Below are 12,379 nucleotides of genomic sequence, written 5' to 3'. Positions count from 1 at the left end.
AGATTGTGCTGCTTTTTCATTACGGCTGGGAACGAGGGGGAAGCCAACTGAAATGCATCCAGAGCTTCGTTCTATAGTGTTGATTGAATGTAGGAAAATTATAATTATTTAGTCCACCACTGCCATTTAAACCGTTGGTGGATCACTCATACTGGAGGTCTTCACAAGCTGAATGCTTTACAACGGGTGGAAAAAAGCGAGAGATGGCGGGAGAAGGTAGAGATGGATATATGACTAAGTAGACATTGCCAATCTTTCAAATACCTTGCCAGTGTTTAAAGATCTACACTGGCTCCCAGTTTGCTCCCAAAGTGCTGGCTTAATAACAAACGAAGAAAAGAAAAACAGAAAGAACGGATGAAAACCCCCACCCGCTCACACTGAGAATATAGTCACCATCAACACACCCATCTTAATTCAAACACATACGTCGATATAAGCCATGCAAATGTCTAGATAAGTATTCACCCAAAATGGTTGTTTATGAATATTCAAATACAGTGGTGCCTCGGGTTACATACCCTTCAGGTTACATACGCTTCAGGTTGCAGACTCCGCTAACCCAGAAATATTGCTTCAGGTTAAGAACTTTGCTTCAGGATAAGAACAGAAATTTTGCTCCGGCGGCACAGCAGCAGCAGGAGGCTCCATTAGCTAAAGTGGTGCTTCAGGTTAAGAACAGTTTCAGGTTAAGTACGGACCTCCGGAATGAATTAAGTACTTAACCCGAGGTACCAATGTATAGCAAGGGCAGTGAGGTCCTCAGACCGTTGCATAAGTGTGTGTGTGTGTGTGTGTGTGTGTTATCCTTCCAGGCTCAAAGCATAAGTCTCTCAGCAGTTTTCACCTTTAATAGTGTGATCCCATGCAGGACTACTCAGAAGTAAGCCCCGCTGAAGTCAACAGAACTTACTTCTAGGCAAGGGAGTACAGGGCATGAATGCATAATAACAAGGACACCTGGAAGAGCCCTCAGAAATATATTCTGTTTGTGCTACTACTTTCTTGGTGAACGTTTTATTGAAATGTCTCCCCTCCTTCCTACTTCTAGACAGCAGCTTCAAATGGGCCAGAACAACGGGCAGCAGGCAAAAACCAGGACAAAGGGAACCAATCTTCTGATAATCATTCCACAGATAAAACCGCAAAGGTAAGAATGATTGCAGTAGGCTTGCAATCTCCCAATGGTTGTGGTGGAAAAGGGGCCAGACCAGAGTTGTCTCTATCTACGCCATCTCTTTCTCAGCATTTGTCCGCACAAAGAAACAGGGAAGGATACATGAAGACACCTGGCAGAAAAAAAAAATATAACTATGGGGAGATATGGTACAGCAGTATGAAATCATGCACGGTGTGAATTTTGTTGTTGCTGTTGGCATCCGTCTGTCCCAAGAGACAATGGAGTGCGCCTCCGGGGGTGAAGCCAAACCACTGTGTGAGCAGCACTGAAGTAACCTCCCCTCCCTGGGGTGCAAGCTTGGGCAGTGTGTATGGAGGTCCTGGGCTGCCCTGATGCCAAGACCCCCCCTCTCAGCCTCGCTGATGTGGTCCAAAGGAAAGCAGAGCCTTTTCTGTGGCTGCTCCCATATTCCTCAATTCCTTCCCAAGAGAGGCAAGACTGGCTCTCTCTTTGCTATCCTTCCATTGGCAGGCTAAGGCTTTCCTGTTCAGACGGGCCTTTGAAAACTAAGGTGCAGGCAATGCTGGCCATTGGGCTGCTTCCAGGGCAAACTGTATTTTAGTTGCTGCTTCTAGATGTGTTTTGATTGTCAGTTTTAGCTAGTAAAGGTAAAGGGACCCCTGACCATTAGGTCCAGTTGTGACCGTCTCTGGGGTTGCGGCACTCATCTCGCTTTACTGGCCGAGGGAGCCAGCGTACAGCTTCCAGGTCATGTGGACAGCATGACTAAGCTGCTTCTGGCGAACCAGAGCAGCGCACAGAAACGCCGTTTACCTTCCTGCCGGAGTGGTACCTATTTATCTACTTGCACTTTGACATGCTTTTGAACTGCTAGGTTGGCAGGAGCAGGGACCGAGCAATGGGAGCTTACCCCGTCATGGGGATTCGAACCGCCGACCTTCTGATCGGCAAGTCCTAGGCTCTGTGGTTTAACCCACAGCGCTACCCGCGTCCCCAGTTTTAGCTAGTTTGGTTTAATTACTCTGTATCACATATCACATGTAAGCTGCCGCGAACCCCAGGCTGGAAGAAAGGAGATAAACATAACAACAAACAAACAAACCAACCAAACAAACAAACAAACAACAGCATAGCAACCACCACCACTTCTGACCATTGTCTATGTGGTGGTATTTGGGGGTCCAGCTACATCTGTAGTTCCACAAGCTCTCCTGCAGCACCTTAAAAGACACAGGGATCATTGATAGACGTAGTATGTATGGCCTGCCTCTCTATGTAGCAGGCAGAATAGTAGCATCCCTGGGGAAAGATTAATTGACGGGGCAGTATCATTTTGCAGCTGCCTCTTTGGTTTTAAGGCTCTGTTTGCTCCCCATAGCAAATTATGGCTCAGTTTCTAGGTAACTGGAGGAGAAGGCTGAAAGCTCTGGGAGGCGAGATTAGTTTTGTATTGACAAAGTAATGATAGTTATAGCTGTTCGCTGCTCAGCAGTGAAGTTGAATGGAGAAATGGGTTAACATCGTTAATTTTCTTCATTACCGTTCTACTTTGTAATAAATAATAGGCTTCCAGCCTGCCAGGACAAAGTTAAAGTGTGTCAAGCTTTCTGTTATTATAATTCATGTAATATTTTCACAGGTTTACAGCTTGGCTGTGACAATTCTCTCAGGCTCCTCTCCCCCCACCTTTTTTATATGACCGTAGAAAGTTTTCAGCTCTCTAGCTCCTTTCTCCCTCTTCTCGGCGTCTCTCAAAATAACATTTAAAAAATGATGTGGGCTTTCCCTCTTAATATCCTCAAGTTGGAAATAAAAGGGAAAGAAAATAGAAGCTGATGGGCTTGGAATGCTTATTCGATCCCCCAAATGTCATGAAATGCTTTTTCTAAAAAGTAAAGGGAGGTGAAAAAACATGGAAAATGTGAATTTATTTCTTGCCAATATACACATCCAGGAAAAAAAACCATGTGCTGTAATCCTTGTGGGGCTATACCACCTTCAGAACATAGAGGGACAATTGTACTGCTGCATAAAGGTAAAGGGTAAAGGGACCCCTGACCATTAGGTCCAGGTTGGCAGGAGCAGGGACTGAGCAATGGGAGCTCACCCCGTTGCGGGGATTCGAACCGCCCACCTTCTGATCGGCAAGCCCTAGGCTCAGTGGTTTAACCCACAGCGCCACCCGCGTCCCATGCAAGTCATTTACCTCTAGTTTAACTACGGCTGCAGAGACAGATGGAAAGATGCAACTTTTCAGTTGGTCTTTTCGAAGAAGGCCAGGAAATCGGTGGGATTCCCCAAGTCTCCTCCTTTGTCTCACTTATGGAGAGAGCTATTTGTCAGGACATATCTGCAAGTGAAGTTGCTCGCATGTTAATGATGTGCTATTAGAAAAACAGCCTGTCGTTTTATGGGGTTGGTTAGCTGTTTAAAACGAGCACGTGGCTCTTTTTGAAAAATGCTGTCAGCTTCCTTCTGCCAGGAAGAGTGGATGGAAATTAAAGTGCAGATCTGGAGAGCATATTGCTGCTTTAAGAGTTGAGAGCCTCTTTGGAACGACACAGTGCCTTATAAGTACAGCATGCTTCTTAGGTCTTTGCCACTGCATACATAATTCAGTTACCTGTAGTTTCCTTCATCCTAAGAGGGCACAGAGGTAGTGGAAGCAAAACAGCTGTCTCATTATGGGTGATAGAATAAGGACATAAGGAAGGTGCTGTGATGGATAACCAGGGATAAAAGAAGCACCCAAAGAAACTGGGTGCTGTTTTCAAAATCTTCGCAAACTCTCATTTTCTTTGGAATATACAGAAATAAGGCAGTTTAGAGCATTCTGCATTATTTTAATTAAATAATTTATTATTTTAATTTACTTTCATTTTGTTTGGAATATGCAGAAATAAGGCAGTTTAGAGCATTTTGCATTACTTTAATTGCAGAGGATCAATTAAATCTGTATCCAGAAAATGTTAGGCATCAGTAGATGGCATGGTATGTTAGTGTGTGGCACACACCTGCCCTTCTGAGTGGTGTTGGTTACTGAGAAGGAGAAGGGGTGGGGAGGTTGGTGCAGAAAAAAATACATTGGCAGAAGTGGGCCAAATCCTTATCTCCCCACCCCTAGAGGGCCAAATTTAATGGTGGGTGGGGCCAGTCTTTGAACCTCCATTATTTAAGACTTCAAAGCACAGTGTGGGGCTGTTTGAAGTGCTTTTGCAAAGAGCCCCACACTGCTCTGTGAACCTCTGATTTTCATAGTTTTAAAGATTAATGCAGGTTCTAAGCAAAAGGGCTTTCAAGTAGCCCAACGCTAGACTTTGAACCTCTTAAAACCAAAGGGCCACAGCAGGGGAACAGGTGTGTACAGCCAAACTGAACAGAATTGACCTTTCACAATCCTTTTGAGGTCGTCTTTGCCAGCGTGTTCCCTGTGGGGAATGTGCTGGTAAAGCACACCCCTCCACTCAGCAGGATCGAACCCTTCATTGGAGAACTGGTGAGCCGAGGGTACAATCCTGCTCAGTTTGGCTGTGCTTGGCTGCTGAGAACAGAGTCCATGCAGCCAAAGCACTGTTTGAAAGGCCTTTTGCAAACAATTACGTCCTGCTCTTTGGACACAATTAGTTGACTAGGAATGCTTTAATCAGCTGATAGCTCTAATTATTTATTCTGATTATTCGTCACTACTGCTTGTGTTTTAGTTCAAGGATAAATATGATTTCTTTCCTATTGCCCTTTAATAAATGCACTTAATTGAAGATGTCCCAGTGAGATGGGAGGTTTAGCATGTTAATGCCTTATTTACATTGCTGTGACCATATTTTGGTCTCTACTGATAAGCAGTAAATTATTCTCAGTCACTGGATGCAGTTGTAGCAGCAAAGACAGCAACCTCTGTTTTTCTACACCTTTGTGATTCTTGAATGTCAAATGCTGAATTTAAATACTAAATTTAAATACTTTTGGGCTCTTTTTGTTAAAGGTTAAATTCAGTGTTTCCTTATTACTGCTTTCTTAATAGAATTGGCACACAGCTCAAAAACATGCACACACCATGAAACATGCTGAATAAAACTCATTCTAGTCTGAATGCTAAGGACCCTCCACCACAAAATAACATAAGAAATAAAGAAGAAGCAGACCTTTATAGCAGTAGAAGTGCCATCTAAGCAAACCTTTACACTGTTTCCAAAGCACTGGGAAAGGTGGGTACTGAAAGCTAAACCCACTGGTTCAAGGCCGGGAAGTCTGTTATAAATGTTCTGTTTTTGACCAATTAGGGAATGTTAGCCAGTTACTAAATCAAAATACAGTGGTAAAGGTAAAGGTAAAGGTAAAGGTACCCCTGCCCGTACGGGCCAGTCTTGACAGACTCTAGGGTTGTGCGCCCATCTCACTCAAGAGGCCGGGGGCCAGCGCTGTCCGGAGACACCTCCGGGTCACGTGGCCAGCGTGACAAAGCCGCATCTGGCGAGCCAGCGCAGCACACGGAAACGCCGTTTACCTTCCCGCCAGTAAGCGGTCCCTATTTATCTACTTGCACCCGGGGGTGCTTTTGAACTGCTAGGTTGGCAGGCGCTGGGACCGAGCAACGGGAGCGCACCCCGCCGCGGGGATTCAAACCGCCGACCTTTCGATCGGCAAGCCCTAGGCGCTGAGGCTTTTACCCACAGCGCCACCCGCGTCCCTAAAATACAGTGGTACCTCAGGTTAAGTACTTAATTACTTAACCGGTCTGCTCTTAACCTGAAACTGTTCTTAACCTGAAGCACCACTTTAGCTAATGGGGCCTCCTGCTGCTGCCGCACCAGCAGAGCACGATTTCTGTTCTCATCCTGAAGCAAAGTTCTTAACCTGAAGCACTATTTTTGGGTTAGCGGAGTCTAACCTGAAGCGTATGTAACCTGAAGGGTATGTAACCCGAGGTACCACTGTAGTGTCTCTTCTACGCATTAAAACAGAAGAAGTAAAATCCTGTTTAATGCCCCAAAGAGGCATTTTGCGATTGCACAATGGAACCCACCAAAAATACATCGTTGTAACTACTAGAACGTTTCTGGAGAGAATTACGAAAGTTGTTGCTTAATACCGATTTCCCAGCTGCCCTTTTCCACTTTAAATATGATTCATTTATAATTGCTCATAATTCCACCGGGAACAAATCACACTGCTGCTGCACCTGTTTTATCCAGCTTTTGAGTTTTGGTGTGAAGACCAGGATGCTTTAGCTGAGATTCCTGCATTGCAGGGGCTTGGATTAGATGAACTTTGGGGTCCCTTCTAACTTTACAATTCTGTGGTTCTATGAAAAAGGAGGTTTCAGGGTGTGGCCCGTTCCAATCTGACGTTTGCACTAGTTTGCTACTGATCACAGCCCAAACTGGCTGTTGCTTTGACACTTTTTTTTAAATTACCCTCATCACTCCTAGAAACAGTGAGGTCCTAGAATCATAGAATCATAGAATCATAGAGTTGGAAGAGACCACAAGGGCCATCGAGTCCAACCCCCTGCCAAGCAGGAAACACCATCAGAGCACTCCTGACATATGGTTGTCAAGCCTCTGCTTAAAGACCTCCAAAGAAGGAGATTCCACCACACTCCTTGGCAGCAAATTCCACTGTCGAACAGCTCTTACTGTCAGGAAGTTCTTCCTAATGTTGAGGTGGAATCTTCTTTCTTGTAGTTTGGATCCATTGCTCCGTGTCCGCTTCTCTGGAGCAGCAGAAAACAACCTTTCTCCCTCCTCTATGTGACATCCTTTTATATATTTGAACATGGCTATCATATCACCCCTTAACCTCCTCTTCTCCAGGCTAAACATGCCCAGCTCCCTTAGCCGTTCCTCATAAGGCATCATTTCCAGGCCTTTGACCATTTTGGTTGCCCTCCTCTGGACACGTTCCAGTTTGTCAGTGTCCTTCTTGAACTGCCCAGAACTGGACACAGTACTCCAGGTGAGGTCTGACCAGAGCAGAATACAGTGGCACTATTACTTCCCTTGATCTAGATGCCAGATGTGAGCCAGTTAGATATGGCTACTTCAGAAAGTTGGTGAGGGCAAATAAAGAACAAAGTTAGTTTATAAGCAATCAGATTGACTGTTTCTAGGAAGAAGTGGGCTGTTGTTGTTGTTTTTTTTCTAATGGAGTGGAAGCAGCTGGTGAAGAGGGCTGGAAGTGCATTAAAAATGATACCAGACAGTGGAGTAGTGAAAGGTGTATGTGCACCTCTGTACATTGGGGATGGACAGACCTGTCAGCTGGGCTCTTTCCGTTGTAACCATAAATTCAGTTCTCCTTGTTTATACAGCAATTTGTGATTTTTAAAAAACAGTCCCAACGAAAATCCATCTGCTTTTCAGTGAAAATTTCTCCTAATAAACACATTGTTGCGTGGAGTTTTGCCTAATAAACACAATTTTTTTCAAAGCCCATCCCCTAATGCATTTTTCCTGTGCTATTCTAACTAACATATGTATTCTCTGCATTGCAAAATTGAGAGGCAGGCAGCTTGCTAAGAATGGCTGTGTTTCAGGTTGCATATCATTTTGGAATGTCTGAATTTGACAGGTTCATCTTTAAACACAAACTGAATTGGATTTCTCTCCATCCCTAATGTGGATCCCTTCATGGATCACTGCTTTGCATTGGCAAAGGGGCTTGAATAACTCAGAGAAGCTATGAGCTATGCCGTGCAGGGCCACCCAAGATGGACAGGTCATAGTGGAGAGTTTTGACCAAACGTGATCCACCTGGAGCAGGAACCGGCAAGCCACTCCAGTATCCCTTCCAAGAAAACTCCATGGGCAAAGACAACAGGCATATAAAAGTTATGACGCTGGAAGATGAGCCCTTTAGGTCGGAAGGCGTCCAACATGCTACTGAGGAAGAGCGGAGGACAAGTACAAGTAGATTCAGAGCTGATGAAGTGGCTGGGCCAAAGCCGAAAGGACGCTCAGTTGCGGATATGCCTGGAAGCGAAAGGAAAATCCAATGCTGTAAAGAAAAATATTGCATAGGAACCTGGAATGTAAGAACCATGAACCTGGGTAAGTTGGATGTGGTCAAAAGTGAGATGGCAAGAATAAATATTGACATCCTGGGAATCAGTGAACTAAAATGGATGGGAATGGGCGAATTCAGTTCGGATGACCATCACATCTACTACTGTGGGCAAGAATCCCGTAAAAGAAATGGAGTGGCCCTCATAGTCAACAAAAGAGTGTCAAAAGCTGTACTGGGATGCAATCTCAAAAATGATAGAATGATCTCGATACGAATCCAAGGCAGACCTTTTAACATCACAGTAATCCAAGTTTATGCACCAACTACTGGTGCTGAAGAAACTGAAATTGACCAATTCTATGAAGACTTTCAACATCTTATAGAAATGACACCAAAGAAGGATGTTCTTCTCATTATAGGGGATTGGAATGCTAAAGTAGGGAGTCAAGAGATAAAAAAGGAACAACTGGCAAAACGAAGCAGGGCAAAGGCTAATAGAGTTCTGCCAAGAGAACAAGCTGGTCATCACAAACACTCTTTTCCAACAACACAAGAGACGACTCTACACATGGACATCACCAGATGGGCAGCATCGAAATCAGATTGATTATATTCTCTGCAGCCAAAGATGGAGAAGCTCTATACAGTCAGCAAAAACAAGACCTGGAGCTGACTGTGGCTCAGATCATCAGCTTCTTATAGCAAAATTCAAGCTTAAACTGAAGAAAGTAGGAAAAACCACTGGGCCAGTAAGATACAATCTAAGTCAAATCCTTTATGAATACACAGTGGAAGTGAGGAACAGGTTTAAGGATTTAGACTTGGTGGACAGAGTGCCTGAAGAACTATGGATGGAGGCTCGTAACATTATACAGGAGGCAGCAACTAAAACCATCCCAATGAAAAGGAAATGCCTTCTTAAACGAGCAATGCAAAGAAATAGAGGAAAACAATAGAATGGGAAAAACCAGAGATCTGTTCAAGAAAATTGGAGATATGAACGGAACATTTCGTACAAAGATTTCCATAATAAAAGACAAAAGTGGAAAGGACCAAATAGAAGCAGAAGACATCAAGAAGAGGTGGCAAGAATACACAGAATACTATACCAGAAAGAAATGGATGTCTCGTATACCCCAGGTAGTGTGGTTGCTGACCTTGAGCCAGACATCCTGGAGAGTGAAGTCAAATGGGCCTTAGAAAGCACTGCTAATAACAAGGCCAGTGGAAGTGATGGTATTCCAGCTGAACTATTTAAAATTTTAAAAGATGATGCTGTTAAAGTGCTACACTCAATATGCCAGCAAGTTTGGAAAACTCAGCAGTGGCCAGAAGATTGGAGAAGATCAGTCTACATCCCAATCCCAAAGAAGGGAAGTGCCAAAGAATGCTCCAACTACCGCACAATTGCACTCATTTCACACGCTAGCAAGGTTGTGCTTAAAATTCTACAAGGCAGGCTTAAGCAGTATGTGGACCGAGAACTCCCAGAAGTGCAAGCTGGATTTCGAAGAGGCAGAGGAACCAGAGACCAAATTGCAAACATGCGCTGGATTATGGAGAAAGCTAGAGAGTTCCAGAAAAACATATACTTCTGCTTCATTGACTATGCAAAAGCCTTTGACTGTGTCGACTACAACAAACTATGGCAAGTTCTTAAAGAAATGGGAGTGCCTGATCACCTCATCTGTCTCCTGAGAAATCTCTATGTGGGACAAGAAGCTACAGTTAGAACTGGATATGGAACAACTGATTGGTTCAAAATTGGGAAAGGAGTACGGCAAGGCTGTATATTGTCTCCCTGCTTATTTAACTTATATGCAGAATTCATCATGCGAAAGGCAGGGCTGGATGAATCCCAAGCCGGAATTAAGATTGCCGGAAGAAATATCAACAACCTCAGATATGCAGATGACACAACCTTGATGGCAGAAAGTGAGGAGGAATTAAAGAACCTTTTAATGAGGGTGAAAGAGGAGAGTGCAAAATATGGTCTGAAGCTCAACATCAAAAAAACGAAGATCATGGCCACTGGGCCCATCACATCCTGGCAAATAGAAGGGGAAGAAATGGAGGCAGTGAGAGATTTTACTTTCTTGGGCTCCATGATCTCTGCAGATGGTGACAGCAGTCACAAAATTAAAAGCAGCCTGCTCCTTGGGAGAAGGGCGATGGCAAACCTAGACAACATCTTAAAAAGCAGAGACATCACCTTGCCAACAAAGGTCCATATAGTAAAAGCTATGGTTTCCCCAGTAGTGATGTATGGAAGTGAGAGCTGGACCATAAAGAAGGCTGATCGCCAAAGAATGGATGCTTTTGAACTGTGGTGCTGGAGGAGACTCTTGAGAGTCCCATGGACTGCAAGAGGATCAAACGTATCCATTCTTAAGGAAATCAGCCCCGAGTGCTCACTGGAAGGACAGATCGTGAAGCTGAGGCTCCAGTACTTTGGCCACCTCATGAGAAGAGAAGACTCCCTGGAAAAGACCCTGATGTTGGGAAAGATTGAGGGCATAAGAAGAAGGGGACGACAAAGGACAAGATGGTTAGACAGCGTTCTCGAAGCTACAAACATGAGTCTGACCAAACTGCGGGAGGCAGTGGAAGATAGGAGTGCCTGGCGTGCTCTGGTCCATGGGGTCACGAAGAGTCGGACACGACTAAACGACTAAACAACAACAAATGTGGACACGGAGGAGAATGTTGACATTTAGTAATGATGGTGGCGGCATCTAGCTATAGGGCTACAAACACTTTTGCCCCCTTTTGTGCAAATCCTCCCTTAAATTGGGAGACCCAGGAAACACTTTGCGGGGACGAAAATGTTTATGAAGTGTACCCCATTCTTTTTTTGTCTTAGTTCTAATTTGAGCAATGAAACTATTACGATAATTTTTGTTTATGGAAGAGTAGGGAATACAATTTACAGTACAGTGGTACCTGGGGTTAAGAACCGTCCTGCTAACGAACGCTTTGGGTTACGAACTCCACAAACCCGGAAGTAGGTGTCCCGGGTTGCGAACTTTGCCCCGGCATACGAACGCAATCCACTTCCGGGGCCACGGGAGGCCTATGTAGGGAATGCACTCCTCAGGTTAAGAACACTTTGGGTTAAGAACAGACTTGTGGAACGAATTAAGTTCATAACCCGAGGTACCACTGTATATTGAAAAACTGGCTGAGCCTTAAAGTGTGATCTGTTTCTCCCCCACTCCCCACCCCCTGGCTAAAATTTTCAAGGACTTTTCTGATTGGTGATGTTCCATTCTGCAGTGATACTTAATCACCCTAATGATATATAATTTCTGTCTGTGTCGTAGAACAGAAATTACAAGTGTATATATAAAAGGGGGAAGTGATTTGACCCAGCTTAAGAGAGCGAGATCAGCTTAATAAGTAGCCTTTCAAACAAATGTACAGACAATGGGCATGTTTCACCAGTGTAAAAGTCCCACAGATTTCATTGGGAAAGATTTAATGCACAAGTTTATCTTACTCCTTGAAATAACACCCCAGTGTTTGTTGGTGCAATGTTGTTAGCCGGAAAGGAGGACAAGCAGGATTTAATGAACTTGACATTGTATGGGCATGATCCACCACAACATGTCAGACACAAGCCTCTTTGAAATAAATAGAGTTCACTATTACCTTGGTCTTATGACACAACCTCCATTCATTTCGAAGTAGTTTCTGCTTGCAAAAAGCAGGATCTGGAGGTCAGCCCTTCAACACTTCTACCTCTCGATCCTCGAACTTCCTCACCCTCCTGTCCAATTGTACACCTTCAACCGCTGGTCTTTCACAGAGCATTTCTGATTTATTTGTTTAATATATAGAAAGAGACTGTAGTTTTCACAAGAATTCAGCAAGGTGGTACACACCATACAAAATTACAGCAAGGATCAATAAAACTTCAATAAAAGCCTCGGGGGGGGGGGGGACAGTTGGGGAAAAGAAACGCACTTGAAAAGGACCGTCAGAATAACATAGTTTTCAGTAGATGTTTAAAATTTGTAAGCAGGAAGAACAGAAGACCTACCATCCCAAAAAGTGAAAGGTGGCTTTCTGCCTTTTGATATGAATGGGTATAAAGTTTATATTGAATGACATAAAGTTGTAAGATACGACTGGAGCACTGTTAGCCGGCAATTCCCTAGACTGGAAAAATGGGAGATTGACTGCTCTTGATGGGGTTATACTTCCTCTGAAGGAGCAGGTACGTAGCTTGGG

The 12,379-nt window shown here is 44.1% G+C and overlaps 1 protein-coding gene across 11 annotated transcripts in view; it reads left to right on the top strand.

Annotated features, from left to right (window-relative positions):
• The window catches only part of DLG2 (discs large MAGUK scaffold protein 2), a 901,255-nt gene that overhangs the window by 143,310 nt on the left and 745,566 nt on the right, over window positions 1-12,379 (top strand). For all 11 annotated transcript variants that reach the window (XM_083436205.1, XM_083436206.1, XM_083436199.1 and 8 more), the window contains one exon: window positions 1,052-1,150. In XM_083436205.1, the coding sequence (XP_083292331.1) occupies window positions 1,052-1,150 (99 nt within the window). The remainder of the gene's footprint in view (window positions 1-1,051; window positions 1,151-12,379) is intronic.

The sequence above is a fragment of the Podarcis tiliguerta genome (genome assembly GCF_965153285.1).
Source record: "Podarcis tiliguerta genome assembly, chromosome: 4".
NCBI classification, from domain to species: Eukaryota; Metazoa; Chordata; class Lepidosauria; order Squamata; family Lacertidae; genus Podarcis; species Podarcis tiliguerta.
The sequence above is the reverse complement of the archived record's forward strand: the minus strand, read 5'-3'. Positions and strand labels throughout refer to the sequence as shown.